The sequence below is a fragment of the Boleophthalmus pectinirostris genome, unplaced genomic scaffold (assembly GCF_026225935.1).
Source record: "Boleophthalmus pectinirostris isolate CB_2022bp ecotype Guang Dong unplaced genomic scaffold, ASM2622593v1 HiC_scaffold_14, whole genome shotgun sequence".
NCBI lineage: Eukaryota > Metazoa > Chordata > Actinopteri > Gobiiformes > Gobiidae > Boleophthalmus > Boleophthalmus pectinirostris.
Window position 1 is genome coordinate 34,436,624 of NW_026571047.1, and position 17,058 is coordinate 34,453,681.

At 43.0% G+C, this 17,058-nt stretch overlaps 1 protein-coding gene across 1 annotated transcript in view; it reads right to left on the minus strand.

The window, feature by feature from the left end:
- The window catches only part of LOC110171951 (glutamate receptor ionotropic, delta-1-like), a 428,946-nt gene that overhangs the window by 364,651 nt on the left and 47,237 nt on the right, over window positions 1–17,058 (minus strand). The window contains exon 3 of the mRNA XM_055149944.1: window positions 3,462–3,617. Coding sequence (XP_055005919.1) covers window positions 3,462–3,617 — 156 coding nt within the window. The remainder of the gene's footprint in view (window positions 1–3,461; window positions 3,618–17,058) is intronic.

The following is a 17,058-nucleotide window of genomic DNA, read 5'->3' on the forward strand; positions in this document are numbered from 1 at the left end:
AACGCCGAGGTCGACAAGAGCCGGGTTTTTCTGGTCCAGAGTGACTTTTGTGTATTTACGACATAAACACGTGGGCGACGTGACGGCGGTGGCGGCGTGTTTATATTTATACTAATGACTCTTACACACCGTAGATTTGTGTTTCTGGTTCTCGTTTCTCTCTTTCTCTTTCTTCTTTGTGATAATGTCAGTACGTCTCTAGGTAATCGTCCCTGATTGGTTGACACGACGCGTCTGACGTCAAAAGTTTAACTTTTTCAACTTCTGACTCCGATTCCCTGAACGTTCAACACAAACAAAAACACAAACCAGGACTAAACCAGGACTAAACCAGGACTAAACCAGGACTAAACCAGGACTAAACCAGGACTAAACCAGGACTAAAACCAGGACTAAAACCAGGACTAAACCAGGACTAAAACAGGACTGAACCAGGACTAAAACAGGACTAGAACAGGACTAAAACCAGACCAACACACAGCGTCGACGTCAGATTCACGCCGCGCTGACGCCTGAAGACGCCCAGGACGTGCAGCCACACAGACTTGTTACGTGTTAAACCGGACGCTGTGACGCCGCTTTCATCAAATCAAAATCACATCTGGTCACAGAGACAAAGACGTGCTGCTGTGACCCGAGCGTCTCCGGTGTGAATCAGAAGAGTCTTTAATGCGACAACAGAGACAAACCTCGTCCAATCACAGACGCTCACTGAGGTCACGTGTCTCTCAAACACACAAGACGTCTCGTCCAAAACCCTGGATCATTCAGGTATTCAGGAGAGAGAAAGAGTGGAAATCTCACTCAGTTTTAGTACAATTATTCTCTCCTGGATTTATTTTTTCTTAATTTTGTGTTTAAGACTTTCCCTTTTACCCCTAATGAAATGTTCTACATCCTGTTATTTCACCGTCTGCTGCTGGAGTCGTGTCATGACTGTAAAAAAAAAACTAAAAACTACAAAACCAGAAATCTTTCATACAAACTTGTAGAAACTACTTTTTGGACATAAAAAATGTTTAATTTCGGGTCTTAATGTCAAGTCTGTAAATAAACAAAAAAGCTCCTTATTGTCTCAAAACAAAAAAAAAAAAAGTGCAGTGTCCCCATGACTCGACTGGTGCAGGTCGTGGAAACAGCTGGAGTCAGGTCCAGGACACAGAGCCACTTCTGTATTTACATGGAGTTTATTACATTTGGATTTGGACGTTTGGACTCAAATAAAACTGAAAATAAAAACAACAAGAGATGCACAATTACTCAGACCAACATGTGTCATTTGTCCATTTATGTGACAAATCTTTGCACTTCGAGCGACTTTTTCACTTGTTCTGACACAGACGCTCAGAGCATCGACTGTTTTGACTCACTACACTCTTTGGCAAAGTTTGGACCAATCAAAATGGACGGAGCCACTGAGTCTGGACCAAAACAAAGTTCCTGTTGGACACTCGTTTTCCCGACACCTTCACACAGCGAGTGACCGAGGGAAATGACGGAAATCTGCTCGGAAAAGCAAAAGTCTCATCTTTCAAAAGGAAAAAAAGTAAGGTTCTATGTTTTATGGTTGGAAAGTTCTGTGTGGTTTTATAAAACATTCTCCTGTGTCGTTTACGACACCGATGGGCTGGAAGGGATAAAACGTGCATCATAGTGTAGAGCACCTCCCTACAACACCCGGCATGAAAACACCACACCCGGCATGAAAACACGACACCCGCCGCGGAAACACGACACCCGCCGCGGAAACACGACACCCGCCGCGGAAACACGACACCCGCCGCGGAAAACGCGACACCCGCCGCGGAAACACGACACCCGCCGCGGAAACACGACACCCGCCGCGAAAACACGACACCCGGCACAGAAACACGACACCCGCCGCGAAAACACGACACCCACAAGTTGTACAATTGTAGGGAGTATTATCTAGTTTAGGGGTTAGTTGTTGTACAGTTGTAGGGAGTATTATCTGTTAGGGTGAGTTGTTATACAGTTGTAGGGAGTATTATCTGTTAGGGTGAGGTGTTATACAGTTGTAGGGAGTATTATCTGTTAGGGTAAGTTGTGTTATACAGTTGTAGGGAGTATTATCTGTTAGGGTGAGGTGTTGTACAGTTGTAGGGAGTATTATCAATCAAACTGGTCACATAAATCACAATAATTCAGTAAAACAAACCTGGAACATGAATCAGAAAAGTGCCTGAAAACACCAAAAACCAGAAGCGTCACCAAAGCAACCGACAAAAACAAAACAAAATGACGACATCTTTTGTGTGGTCCTCAAAATGTCGCCTACAAACAGGAAGCTGAGCAGCTCCGAGCAGCACGAGCCCAAACCGAGAACCTCCAAACGTAACGAACCAAACACACAAACTCTTTACGCTTCACTAACTGTACAAAATTAATAAAATAAAACCATAATCTCGGAAACGACTTTGCCGCGCTGATTATTCCCGTCAGAACCGGTGCTGTTTTGGTGTGAGTGTGAAGCACAACAGCACAACAGCACAACACGTTTACAACGTTTACAAAGTCTTAACGAGGAGCACAGGAAAAAAACTACGGTGGCCCTGAAGGTCAAGAACCAGTGAGACCATCATCTCCTTCAACCATTAAACCACAGTTAACTGAAATCTTTATTTATTTATTTTTTTTAACTATAGCTGTAGGGAGTATTATCTGTGACATAAGTAGTAGGGAGTATTATCTATCACATAAGGTTGACTTGTACAGTTGTAGGGAGTATTATCTGTTACATACGTGTGAGTTATACATTTGTAGGGAGTATTATCTGACTTGTACAGTTGTAGGGAGTATTATCTGTTACATAAGATTGTACAGTTGTAGGGAGTATTATCTGACTTGTACAGTTGTAGGGAGTATTATCTGTTACATAAGATTGTACAGTTGTAGGGAGTATTATCTGACTTGTACAGTTGTAGGGAGTATTATCTGACTTGTACAGTTGTAGGGAGTATTATCTGACTTGTACAGTTGTAGGGAGTATTATTTGTTACATAAGATTGTACAGTTGTAGGGAGTATTATCTGTTACATAAGATTGTACAGTTGTAGGGAGTATTATCTGACTTGTACAGTTGTAGGGAGTATTATCTGACTTGTACAGTTGTAGGGAGTATTATCTGACTTGTACAGTTGTAGGGAGTATTATCTGACTTGTACAGTTGTAGGGAGTATTATCTGACTTGTACAGTTGTAGGGAGTATTATCTTGTTGATTTGTGGTGGATTGGTTGTATTTGTCACTTTTAGTCACTTAAATGAGGATTCATCCAAATTTTCTGTGGATTTTGTGTTTTTAGTGTCACTTTTTTGCACTTTTTTGCAGTGTACAGCTCTGGTTTGTCCGTCTGAGGCCACCATAGTTGTAGTCCTCTGTAGTTGTAGTCCTCCTGAGCTCCTGAGCTCCTGAGATCTCGTGCTCTCGTTTGGTCCTTACCTTCTTGCACGGCCTGGAAGGGGTTGTTGGCTTCGATGAGTTTGATGGAGTGTGTGATCTTCTCGCTGTGGAGAATGTCGTCGCTCAAACTCAGGTCGGACACGGCCAACTGGAAAACCTCATCGTCCCTCACGGCGTTTTCCTCGAAGATGGCTCCTGAGTCACAAACACAAACACAACAGGATATAAACACACGTCAGACTGTCGGAGGAGGAAACAAAGACGGCAGAAGTTTGACTCCAGCGCTTGGGGGGGAAATAAAATAAAAAAATTAAAAACATCAGCAACAGTTCTGAATCAGTCATTCGTTCTTTTGTTTTTCAATATAAAACCAAAAATAAGAAAACAAAAAAAAATAAAATTTTGTCTCCAAACCAAAAAACAGAAAACATTATTATTATCGTTATTATTATTATTATTATTGTTATTATTATTATTATTATTATTATTATTATTATTGTGTGTTTAAATGAAAAATGAAAAAAAAAAAACTGAACTAGGACTAAACCAGTCTCAGTCTCAGTTCTGGTCTCAATCCCGGTTTGGTCCCAGTCTTAGTCCTGGTCTGGGTCCCAGTCCCGGTCCCAGTCCAGGTCTGGTCTGAAAGGGTGCACCTCTGGACCCGTCCTGACACTCAGTCCTGGTTCAGTCCTGGTTTAGTCCTGGTTTAGTCCTGGTTTAGTCCTGGTTCAGTTCTTTATCAGTTTTTTTCCATTTTTCATTTAAACACAAAATCAAAAACTGTAAAAACGAATCATTATCTGTTTTTTTCATTTTGGTTTTGGAGACAAATAATGAAGAAAATCGTTGTTTTTTCATTTTCTTATTTCTGGTTTTATTTTGAAAAACAAATGACACGTGGATTATTCTGTTTTGTCGTCGTGATTCGATGGGTCAAGTGATTTTTTATTTCAACAAACACAAACCACTGAACACTTAACCCACTGATGATTTTACAGAAATAAACTTTGTGAATAATCCATAAAGTTGGATTTTTAGGACAGACTCATAATCTTTTTATTCAGTCCAAGCTCCTAAAGATTTCTGACCTTGTAAAATATTAAACACTGGTCATTTTATTTCAAGCATTCAACAGTTTACAACCGAGTCGTCCACAAAGTCTGTTCAAAACGAGAGAGAACGAGACAGTTTTAGACGGGATGGAAATTTCAATTTGCCCGATGTTCAAACTACTCGTAAAAGTTTGTGTGTGTGTGTGTGTGTGTGTGTGTGTGTGTGTGTGTGTGTGTGTGTGTGTGTGTGTGTGTACGTGGTGTAAAACTCGAACAGTCCGGATACACGTCTCAAACAACGACAAATATCCAGAAATTCAAACTGTCATATAAACATCTGGTCACAGTGAACAGAGATCGGGTCATAATAACAGTCGAGTTTGAGCTGACGTCATTGTTATTAAAAACCCGCGTTGCTGCTGGGAAATATTTTGGTCGGAGGCAGAAACACGGTTAGCGTCAAACACAGTGTGTAACCTCGTGTATTTCTCCCCGATAATGGTAAATTCCTGCTGCATTATCAGACGCACAAATAGAAACACGGAAGAAGGAAAATGTCTTTTTCGTATTCTGAGTGAAAAGAACCACTAACGGTGAATTAAACGACTTTCAAACATCCGCAGAGCAAACGTAGAAGATCCTAACAAACCGTGGACTCAACAAGTTCAACAACACATCCAGACTCTTGGAGGTTTTCATCTTTTCTGCTGTGAATGGCCCAGGAGTTTCACCAAGTCATTGTGGATGTCGCCCAAGTGAATATTTGTCCAGGGAGTTGGAGATTCTGACCAGAAGTTTGGTTTGGTCCAGACTCTGTCGGGGTTGAAAAGGGTGATTTGGCTCCGTCGATGTTTATGACCAATTTCTGGTCAAATGGTCTTGGGTCGTCTGCCGTTAGAGTGGAGAAATAACCGGGATCAATACCCTTTACGTGTTTTCTCACTCCGTCCGTCATGTTCAATTAGTGTTTCTTGCCGCGACCAAAATAATTCCCAGCATGAAACACACTTCCTTCTGTTGTGCTGTTTTATGTTTGTTACAAAACTCTAACAGTGACTCGTCCTGTAAATACTTCATATAGTTTAATGTAAAATGTCGAGTCTCGTCCTGATTGGACAATGTGACTCGCTCCTTCTGATTCTCTGGGTTTGTGACGTCGTAAAAGGAAAACAGTTTAAACAAACTAGAGACAAACAGGAAACAGCTGAGACACAAATACTCACACAGAACAGACTCACCATCAGGAGAACACCCCTCTGTCACAGAGAGAACACCCCTCTGACACAGAGAGAACACCCCTCTGACACAGAGAGAACACCCCTCTGACACAGAGAGAACACCCTCTGACACAGAGAGAACACCCCTCTGACACAGAGAGAACACCCCTCTGACACAGAGAGAACACCCCTCTGACACAGAGAGAACACCCCTCTGACACAGAGAGAACACCCCTCTGTCACAGAGAGAACACCCTCTCACAGAGAGAGAACACCCCTCTGTCACACAGAGAGACACAGAGAGAACACCCCTCTGACACAGAGAGAACACCCCTCTGACACACAGAGAGAACACCCCTCTGTCACAGAGAGAACACCCCTCTGACACAGAGAGAACACCCCTCTGACACAGAGAGAACACCCCTCTGTCACAGAGAGAACACCCCTCTGACACAGAGAGAACACCCCTCTGTCACACAGAGAGAACACCCCTCTGACACAGAGAGAACACCCCTCTGACACAGAGAGAGAACACCCCTCTGACACAGAGAGAACACCCCTCTGACACAGAGAGAACACCCCTCTGTCACACAGAGAGAAACACCCCTCTGACACAGAGAGAACACCCCTCTGACACAGAGAGAACACCCCTCTGACACAGAGAGAACACCCCTCTGACACAGAGAGAACACCCCTCTGACACAGAGAGAACACCCCTCTGACACAGAGAGAACACCCTCTGTCACAGAGAGAACACCCCTCTGACACAGAGAGAACACCCCTCTGACACAGAGAGAACACCCCTCTGACACAGAGAGAACACCCCTCTGTCACAGAGAGAACACCCCTCTGTCACACAGAGAGAACACCCCTCTGTCACAGAGAGAACACCCCTCTGACACAGAGAGAACACCCCTCTGTCACACAGAGAGAACACCCCTCTGTCACAGAGAGAACACCCCTCTGACACAGAGAGAACACCCCTCTGACACAGAGAGAACACCCCTCTGACACACAGAGAGAACACCCCTCTGACACAGAGAGAACACCCCTCTGACACAGAGAGAACACCCCTCTGTCACAGAGAGAACACCCCTCTGACACAGAGAGAACACCCCTCTGACACAGAGAGAGAACACCCCTCTGTCACAGAGAGAACACCCCTCTGACACAGAGAGAACACCCCTCTGACACAGAGAGAACACCCCTCTGTCACAGAGAGAACACCCCTCTGACACAGAGAGAACACCCCTCTGTCACAGAGAGAACACCCCTCTGACACAGAGAGAACACCCTCTGTCACAGAGAGAACACCCCTCTGACACAGAGAGAACACCCCTCTGTCACACAGAGAGAACACCCCTCTGTCACAGAGAGAACACCCCTCTGACACAGAGAGAACACCCCTCTGACACAGAGAGAACACCCCTCTGTCACAGAGAGAACACCCCTCTGTCACAGGGAGAACACTCATATGAGTCTCTGTGTCTTTAGTCCAACACAAACTGAACCACATCAGACACAAGAAACAACAGTTTTTTTCACACACATTAGTTTATGTAAATGAATCATGTGATTTAAGTTTTGTTTCTGTAAAATATAAATAAATGTGTCAAATCTGTGGAGGAAACAAACACAGAATCGACGAGTTTGGACACAGATCGTGTCTGATTCTGTGATACGGTGATTTGTTTCAGTGTAAACGTGGCTTTACTTGTCCAAAATAAATATATCATAAACAAAACAACACTTTATACCGCGGTACAACCCTAACTCTGACATGCCCCACCCCGACACTTTATATGTCGCCATGACAACCTAATCATAGTTTGGAGCATCACCTTTTTTGCCTTGTAAACGCCGCGTGGACCACACCTCCAAACTAAAACCAGACTAAAACCAGGATTAAAACCAGGACTAAACCAAGACTAAACCTAAACTAAAACCAGGACTAAACCAGTTCCCTTGTGCGTCAGAATGACGCAAAGTTGAAAAAAAAGCTAAAGTTCCACCTGACAAAAGGAAGAAAAAGTGGGCGTGCAGAGACATTTGCTGCAAAATCCTGCAAATCCGACACTGAACCGTCAGTGTCAGAGCTTCAGCCTGGAGCCGCTCTCCTGGTGTTAATTCCGGGTGAGACCCCGTGGAGACTGGGGGAGGGCATCTGACACACGTGGACGTTTCTGAACACGTTTGTAGAACTCGAAACTCCAGGGTTTTCAGTTCTGACGCAGAATCGGAGCCCGTGGAGACGGGGACATTATACGGCCTGAATAATTGCAGCCTTGGTGTCTTCATAATTACAGCGTTCACATTGTGGTTAATCTTGCGTCTCTGTGGATAATTCTGTAATGTGCCGTGATCCAGTGTTGTTTGGGCTCCGATAATGAGGCATTAGTCTCATGGAGCTCTTACCGAGGCGCTTTACAGAAGACCTTCAGATTGCCTTTCATTCTGAGTGCACTTTAACATCAGAGGCCGACGCACAGACGCTGTGAAATAACGTTTGAATCAGGCTTAATTAAACCTGCTCCTCACTCGCAGGACCACAGCACAAACACACGCAAAACGCTCAAAACACGTTTCAATTATGACAATAAAAAGCAGAAATAACACGGAACGACGCTTTCTTTCTCTAATAACACAGTGTCAGCTTAAAACGACGGACAAACCCCAAGCAGAGAGGAAAAAGAAACTGAGAAACCGAACAAAGCCCACGGCGGCCATCTTAGATCCTTCAGTGTTTCGATTAACAAAGTGTTTCGATTAACAAAGTGTTACGATTCACAAAGTGTTACGATTCACAAATTACGATTACAAAGTGTTACGATTCACAAAGTGTTTCGATTAACAAAGTGTTACGATTCACAAAGTGTTACGATTCACAAAGTGTTACGATTAACAAAGTGTTACGATTAACAAAGTGTTACGGTTAACAAAGTGTTACGGTTAACAAAGTGTTACGGTTAACAAAGTGTTACGGTTAACAAAGTGTTACGATTCACAAAGTGTTACGATTAACAAAGTGTTAGTTACAAAGACGTTACAAAGTTAACAAAGTGTTATTGTTAACAAAGTTGTTACGAACGTTACACAAAGTGTTACGTTAACAAAGTTAACAAAGTGTTACGATTCACAAAGTGTTACGATTAACAAAGTGTTACGATTAACAAAGTGTTACGTTACAAAGTGTTAACAAAGTGTTAACAAGTGTTACGTAACGTTACAAAGTTACGTTACAAAGTTACGGTTAACAAAGTGTTACGATTAACAAAGTGTTACGGTTAACAAAGTGTTACGGTTAACAAAGTGTTACGATTAACAAAGTGTTACGGTGAACAAAGTGTTACGATTAACAAAGTGTTACGATTAACAAAGTGTTACGGTTAACAAAGTGTTACAGTTAACAAAGTGTTTCGTTCACAAAGTGTTACGATTAACAAAGTGTTACGATTAACAAAGTGTTACGATTAACAAAGTGTTACGATTAACAAAGTGTTACGGTTAACAAAGTGTTACGGTTAACAAAGTGTTACGATTAACAGAACTTTTCCACAACAGCCGCACGTGTTCCGCTGTTGGTCTGTGGAACTTCAGGTTAATGGTTTTTCATGGGTAAATAAAAAATAAAAGCCTCACAGAAAGTAGTAAATATGAGTTTAAAAGTCACAATTATGATTTACAAAAGTCGTAATTATGAAATTTAAAAGTCATAATTTTGAGTTAAAAAATCATAATTACAAATTTAAGAGTCATAATTATGAATTTTAAAAATCATAATTACAAGTTAAAAAGTCATAATTTTGAGTTTAAGTCATAATTACACATTTTTTTAAGTTATAATTATGAATTTTGAAAGTCATAGTTACGAATTTAAAAGTCATAATTGCAGGTTTAACAGTCATTATAATGAGGACTTTCTGTAAGGCTTTTATTTTTTATTTACTTCCACAAACACATGAACCACAAAACATTAGAATAAAACGTCTGTTCATCCTCCAACACAAAACAAAAAAAAAGAAAGATCACAGTTAAACCAAAGAACCGTTTAAGGAGATAATCAGCTCACTGACTCTTGACCTTCAGGGCCATTGTAGTTTTTTTTTTCCTTTGCTTCTAATTAAGACTCTGTAAATCCGTTGTGCTTGGATTCCCTCGCTCACACTCGCACCAAAACCTGGAATCAGCCTGGAAAATTCATTTATACAGATGTGGTTTTTGACCCAAGAATCCAATTTTTACCAAATCTGCAGTAAAACGCCAAAAAGCTGGTGGAGAAAACTATTGCCAAACATTTACACACACATTTTGACACAGAAAAACATGAACCATAAGCTCCACAAACCTGCAGCGGGAACTTCGGTCGTTGTGAAAAATCTCTTTACCCCAGAGAAAAAACAGCGAGACTTTAAACTCTTCTAATAAAAGTCGACATCGTTCTGTTCAGTAAAGGTCACATCATTTCAGCACTTTTCAAACTTTTCTCTACAGCGTTAAACGTAAATCTGTGTGTCATTCGTTCTTTTGTTTTTTTTCAAAATTAAACCAAAAATAAGAAAATGAAAAAACTATTTTCATTATTTGTCTCCAAAACCAAAATGAAAAAACAGATAATGATTTGTTTTTTTCAGTTTTTGATTCTGTGTTTAAATGAAAAATGGAAAAAAAAAAACAGCTTATGGACTGAACCAGGACTAAACCAGAACTAAACCAGGTCTAAACCAGGACTAAACCAGGTCTAAACCAGGTCTAAACCAGGTCTAAACCAGGTCTAAACCAGGACTAAACCAGGTCTAAACCAGGACTAAACCAGGTCTAAACCAGGACTAAACCAGGTCTAAACCTGGTCTAAACCAGGACTAAACCAGGTCTAAACCAGGTCTAAACCAGGACTAAACCAGGTCTAAACCAGGTCTAAACCAGGTCTGAACCAGGTCTAAACCAGGTCTGAACCAGGTCTAAACCAGGACTAAACCAGGTCTAAACCAGGTCTAAACCAAGTCAAAACCAGAACTAAACCAGGTCTAAACCAGGACTAAACCAGGTCTAAACCAGGACTAAACCAGGTCTAAACCAGGACTAAACCAGGTCTGAACCAGGACTAAACCAGGACTAAATCAGGTCTAAACCAGGACTAAACCAGGACTAAACCAGGACTAAACCAGGTCTAAACCAGGTCTAAACCAGGTCTAAACCAGGACTAAACCAGGACTAAACCAGGTCTAAACCAGGTCTAAACCAGGACTAAACCAGGTCTAAACCAGGTCTGAACCAGGTCTAAACCAGGACTAAACCAGGTCTAAACCAGGACTAAACCAGGTCTAAACCAGGACTAAACCAGGTCTAAACCAGGACTAAACCAGGTCTAAACCAGGTCTAAACCAGGACTAAACCAGGACTAAACCAGGACTAAACCAGGTCTGAACCAGGTCTGAACCAGGTCTAAACCAGGTCTAAACCAGGTCTAAACCAGGACTAAACCAGGTCTGAACCAGGTCTGAACCAGGTCTAAACCAGGTCTAAACCAGGACTAAACCAGGTCTAAACCAGGACTAAACCAGGACTAAACCAGGACTAAACCAGGACTAAACCAGGTCTGAACCAGGTCTAAACCAGGTCTAAACCAGGTCTGAACCAGGTCTAAACCAGGACTAAACCAGGTCTAAACCAGGACTAAACCAGGACTAAACCAGGTCTAAACCAAGTCAAAACCAGAACTAAACCAGGTCTAAACCAGGACTAAACCAGGTCTAAACCAGGACTAAACCAGGTCTAAACCAGGTCTGAACCAGGACTAAACCAGGACTAAACCAGGACTAAACCAGGTCTGAACCAGGTCTGAACCAGGTCTAAACCAGGTCTAAACCAGGTCTAAACCAGGACTAAACCAGGTCTAAACCAGGACTAAACCAGGTCTAAACCAGGTCTGAACCAGGTCTCAGTCCCAGACTGGTCCTGGTCTCAGTCCTGATCATCTGACTGTTTTAGTCCTGGTTTAGTCTGTTTTTTTTTTGTTTTTTTTTTTCCATTTTTCATTTAAACCCAAAATCGAAAAAATGAATCATTATCTTTTTTATTTTTTTCCATTTTGCTTTTGGAGACAAATAATGAAGAAAATAGTTGGTTTTTTTTTCTGTTTTCTTCTTGGTTTTATTTGGAAAAACGAATGAACGAATGACACACAGATTTACGTAGCTGCAGAACCTTCCATTTAATCAAACATTTTTACTGCTGGTCTCCTCGTCTCCTCGTCTCCTCGTTTCCTCGTCTCCTCGTTTCCTCGTCTCCTCGTTTCTCCTCGTCTCTGGTCGTTTCTCGTTTCTCTGGTCTTTCTCCGCCTCCTCCCGCTCGCCCGCTTTAAGATTAATGGTTCGTTCCAGGAAAGTAACTGGGATTTTTCCACCTCTGACTGAAATAATGCAGGGAACGCCGCTCGGAACTGGAGACGGAGGGAGAGTCCCGCTTCACCGAAACACCGCTTCAGACGTGATTTATGACGAGTCTGAGGTTCAACATCACCTGAACTGAGCAAAGAGCTTCACTCGTCTCAGGTTTTAACTCGGTTAGTTTCTTTAACGTTGAGCAAATTTCTCTGATCTGATCAAGATTTTATACACGTCACAAAGCATTTTTAATCTGGACTGAAGTAGTGGGTTTTACGTTTTTCTTTTCTTCTTCCTGCTCCAAGATTAAACCTAATTTAGTCCTAGTTTAGTCCTAGTTCAGTCCTGGTTTAGTTCTGGTTTACTCCTGGTTTAGTCCTGGTTTAGTCCTGGTTTAGTCCTGGTTTAGTCCTGGTTTAGTTCTGGTTTAGTCCTGGTTTAGTCCTGGTTTAGTTCTGGTTTAGTCCTGGTTTAGTTCTGGTTTAGTCCCTGGTTTAGTCCTGGTTTAGTACCTGGTTTAGTTCTGGTTTAGTACCTGGTTTAGTTCTGGTTTAGTCCTGGTTTAGTCCTGGTTTTATGGTTTAGTCCTGGTTTAGTCCTGGTTTAGTTTCTGGTTTAGTCCTGGTTTAGTCCTGGTTTAGTTCTGGTTTAGTCCTGGTTTAGTTCTGGTTTAGTTCTGGTTTAGTCTGGTTTAGTCCTGGTTTAGTTCTGTTTAGTCCTTTAGTTCTGGTTTAGTCCTGGTTTAGTTCTGGTTTAGTTCTGGTTTAGTCATGGTTTAGTCCTGGTTCAGCTCTGGTTTAGTTCTGGTTTAGTCCTGGTTTAGTCCTGGTTTAGTCCTGGTTTAGTCCTGGTTCAGTTCATTCTTTCTGTATGAACAGATCATTTCAACACTTTTAACTCATTTTTCTGACAGATTTAAGTGTTTAAATCTTAACCTGTGGCTTTCATCTTCTTTTTTTTTTTTTTTCAGTCTAGATTCGTGTTATTTCAGCTCAAATCAAAAACACCTGAGCCTCTTTCACAAAAAGATAAAAACGTCAGGATCCTCAGCAGCGTCCGTGAGCGTTTCAGTCTCACAGGAGGACGGGTCAGATCTGTGTCAGGGGCGTCTGGGGACAGGACGAGTCTAAAGAGTCTCTCCTCTGTGTCCTGAATGATCAGTTTTGGATTAATCGATTAATCATGCCTGGTTTAGCTCTGGGTTCATTCTTGTTAGTCCTGGTTTAGACCTGGTTTAGACCTGGTTTAGACCTGGTTTAGACCTGGTTTAGACCTGGTTTAGACCTGGTTTAGTCCTGGTTTAGACCTGGTTTAGTCCTGTTTAGTTTAGTCTGGTTTAGTCTGGTTTAGTTCTGGTTTAGTCCTGGTTTAGTTCTGGTTTAGTCCTGTTTAGTCTGGTTTAGTTCTGGTTTAGTCCTGGTTTAGTCCTGGTTTAGTCCTGGTTTAGTTCTGGTTTAGTCCTGGTTTAGTCCTGGTTTAGTCCTGGGTCCATTCTGCTTTAGATGTGATTTAGTTCTGGGCTCAGGTCTAAACCCCAGAACTGAACCTAGTTTAGACCTGATTTAGTTCTGCTTTAGACCTGATTCAGACCTGGTTTAGACCTGCTTTAGACCTCAGTTCATTCTTGTTAGACCTGGGTTAGACTCGGTTTAGTCCTGCTTTAGATCTAGGTTCCTTCTGCTTTAGTTCGTTCTTGTTGGACCTGCTTTAGACCTGGTTAAGACCAGTTTTAGACCTGGTTTAGACCTGCTTTAGACCTGGTTAAGACCAGTTTTAGACCTGGTTTAGACCTGCTTTTGACCTGACTTTTCCTTTCCTTCAGACAAAGCTGAGGTTAAACCGAGCCTGAGCTCAGTGTGACAGCTCTGTTAAGTCTGACTCCTCTCCTCTCGTCTCTCTCGTCTCTCGTCTCTCAGTTCAGGTTCACATATTCCCGTCTCTCTCTCCGTCCGCTCACAGGAGTCGTTCTTTCACCGCTTCATCTCGGGTTAAAAACAGATCTCCATAGAAACGTTTCATCGAGCTTTGACCGGCCGTGGCTCCGTGTGATGTTTTATTCACCGCAGACGAGCCGTGAGAGCATCAGAACATGAAACTGCTCCAAACGCTCACACAAACCCGACGACAACGCCTCACACAAACCGTCCAAAACCTCACTCAAACCCTCACGTCGGTCTCGTACAAACCCTCACGTTGGTCTCACGCAAACCCTCATGTTGGTCTCACAAAACCCTGACGTTGGTCTCACACAAACCCTCACGTCGGTCTCGCACAAACCCTCACACAAACCTCACACAAACCTCACAAACCCTCACGTCGGTCTCACACAAACCTCACAAACCCTCACGTCGGTCTCGCACAAACCCTCACGTCGGTCTCGCACAAACCCTCACGTCTGTCTCGCACAAACCCTCACGTCGGTCTCGCACAAACCCTCACACAAACCTCACACGAACCCTCACGTTGGTCTCGCACAAACCCTCACGTCGGTCTCGCACAAACCCTCACGTCGGTCTCGCACAAACCCTCACACAAACCTCACAGAAACCTCACAAACCCTCACGTTGGTCTCGCACAAACCCTCACGTCGGTCTCGCACAAACCCTCACGTCGGTCTCGCACAAACCCTCACGTCGGTCTCGCACAAACCCTCATGTCAGTCTCACACAAACCCTCACATTCGTCACAAACCCTCACTTCGGTCTCACACAAACCCTGACGTTGGTCTCACAAACGCTGACGTTGGTCTCGCACAAACCCTGACATCGGTCTCACACAAACCCTGACGTCGGTCTCACACAAACCCTGACGTCGGTCTCACACAAACCCTGACGTTGGTCTCACAAAACCCTCACGTCGGTCTCACACAAACCCTGACGTTGGTCTCGCACAAACCCTGACGTTGGTCTCACAAACCCTCACGTTGGTCTCACACAAACCCTGACGTTGGTCTCGCACAAACCCTGACGTCGGTCTCACACAAACCCTGACGTTGGTCTCACAAACCCTCACGTTGGTCTCACACAAACCCTGACGTTGGTCTCGCACAAACCCTGACGTTGGTCTCACAAACCCTGACGTTGGTCTCACAAACCCTCACGTCGGTCTCACACAAACCCTGACGTTGGTCTCGCACAAACCCTGACGTTGGTCTCACAAACCCTCACGTTGGTCTCACACAAACCCTGACGTTGGTCTCGCACAAACCCTGACGTTGGTCTCGCACAAACCCTGACGTCGGTCTCACACAAACCCTGACGTCGGTCTCACACAAACCCTGACGTTGGTCTCACAAACCCTGACGTTGGTCTCACAAACCCTGACATCGGTCTCACACAAACCCTGACGTTGGTCTCACACAAACCCTCCGTCGCCGCCTCAGAATGGAGCCGTGCACCAAAACAAAACGACAGCTTCCCTGAAAACGTCTCTGTCAAATCTGATTCATGATCCGTCAGAGTCACTGTGAATAATCAACGAGGCCCATTTCATTTGTCTCTGTTTTCAAATATTGTGACAGTTAAAGTTTTGTTCTGTTTGGAGCAGATCAACCGTCATGGAAAATATCTGGGCACTTTTATTTTTTAATTTGATTCTGGTTTATTATTGATCTTAATCTTCTTCTTCTTATTATTGTACAGTGTTGATTTAACCAACGCTTAATCCTAAACTCCAGTTAGTTTGTGTTAGACCTGGTTCAGTTCTGCTTTAGTCCTGGTTTTAGTCCTAATGTAGACCTGGTTTAGACCTGGTTTAGACCTGGTTTAGTCCTGGTTTAGTCCTGGTTTAGTCCTGGTTTAGACCTGGTTTAGTCCTGGTTTAGTCCTGGTTTAGTTCTGGTTTAGTCCTGGTTTAGTCCTGGTTCAGTCCTGGTCTAGTCCTGGTCTAGTCCTGGTTTAGTCCTGGTTTAGTCCTGTTTTAGTCCTGGTTTAGTCCTGGTTTAGTCCTGGTTTAGTCCTGGTTTAGTCCTGGTTCAGTCCTGGTTCAGTCCTGGTCTAGTCCTGGTTCTAGTCCTGGTCTAGTCCTGGTTTAGTCCTGGTTTAGTCCTGGTTCAGTCCTGGTTCAGTCCTGGTCTAGTCCTGGTCTAGTCCTGGTCTAGTCCTGGTTTAGTCCTGGTTTAGTCCTGGTTTAGTCCTGGTCTAGAATGAGTTGGTGGTGACAGACACACATCAGAGGATCAGAGTTTTCACACAGTCCCCATCACATCTGGACCAACATGCACACTAGTGTGAACCAACACTGTACACACAACAACACCACTCACATACACACTAGTGTGAACCAACACTGTACACACAACAACACCACTCACATACACACTAGTGTGAACCAACACTGTACACACAACAACACCACTCACATACACACTAGTGTGAACCAACACTGTACACACAACAACACCACTCACATACACACTAGTGTGAAAGGGGCTATAGAGTGACACTATCACACAGGTAAACTGGACTCAAATGCAGCACAAAGACAAACAGAGTCTGAGTTTTAGAACAGGACGTTTCCTTTAACATGTTGTGTTTAAATCAGAATCAAATAAACTGGGAAATAAACTCAGAAACATGTTCTTCACACAGGAAATAAACACAAACTAAACAACAGAGTTTCAGGTTCAGACCTTGAGCGTCTCTTCACTGATCAACAATGGAGCACAAACTGAAAGAACAGACGTTTGTACAGAACAACACTGTACAAGTACAATGTACAAGTACAATGTACAAGTACAATGTACAAGTACACACCACAGAAGTACAGTGTAGAAGTACACTGTACAAGTACACTGTACAAGTACACTATAGAAGTACCCGACAGAAGTACACTACAGAATTACACTGTAGAAGAAAAGTAATAGTAAAAGTAATAGTGCTTCTAATTATAATAGTAGTAGTTGCTGTAGTAGTAGTAGTAGTAGTAGTAACTGCAGTAGAAGTAGTTGTAGTATTTGTAAGTATAACAGTAGAAACAGGAGTAA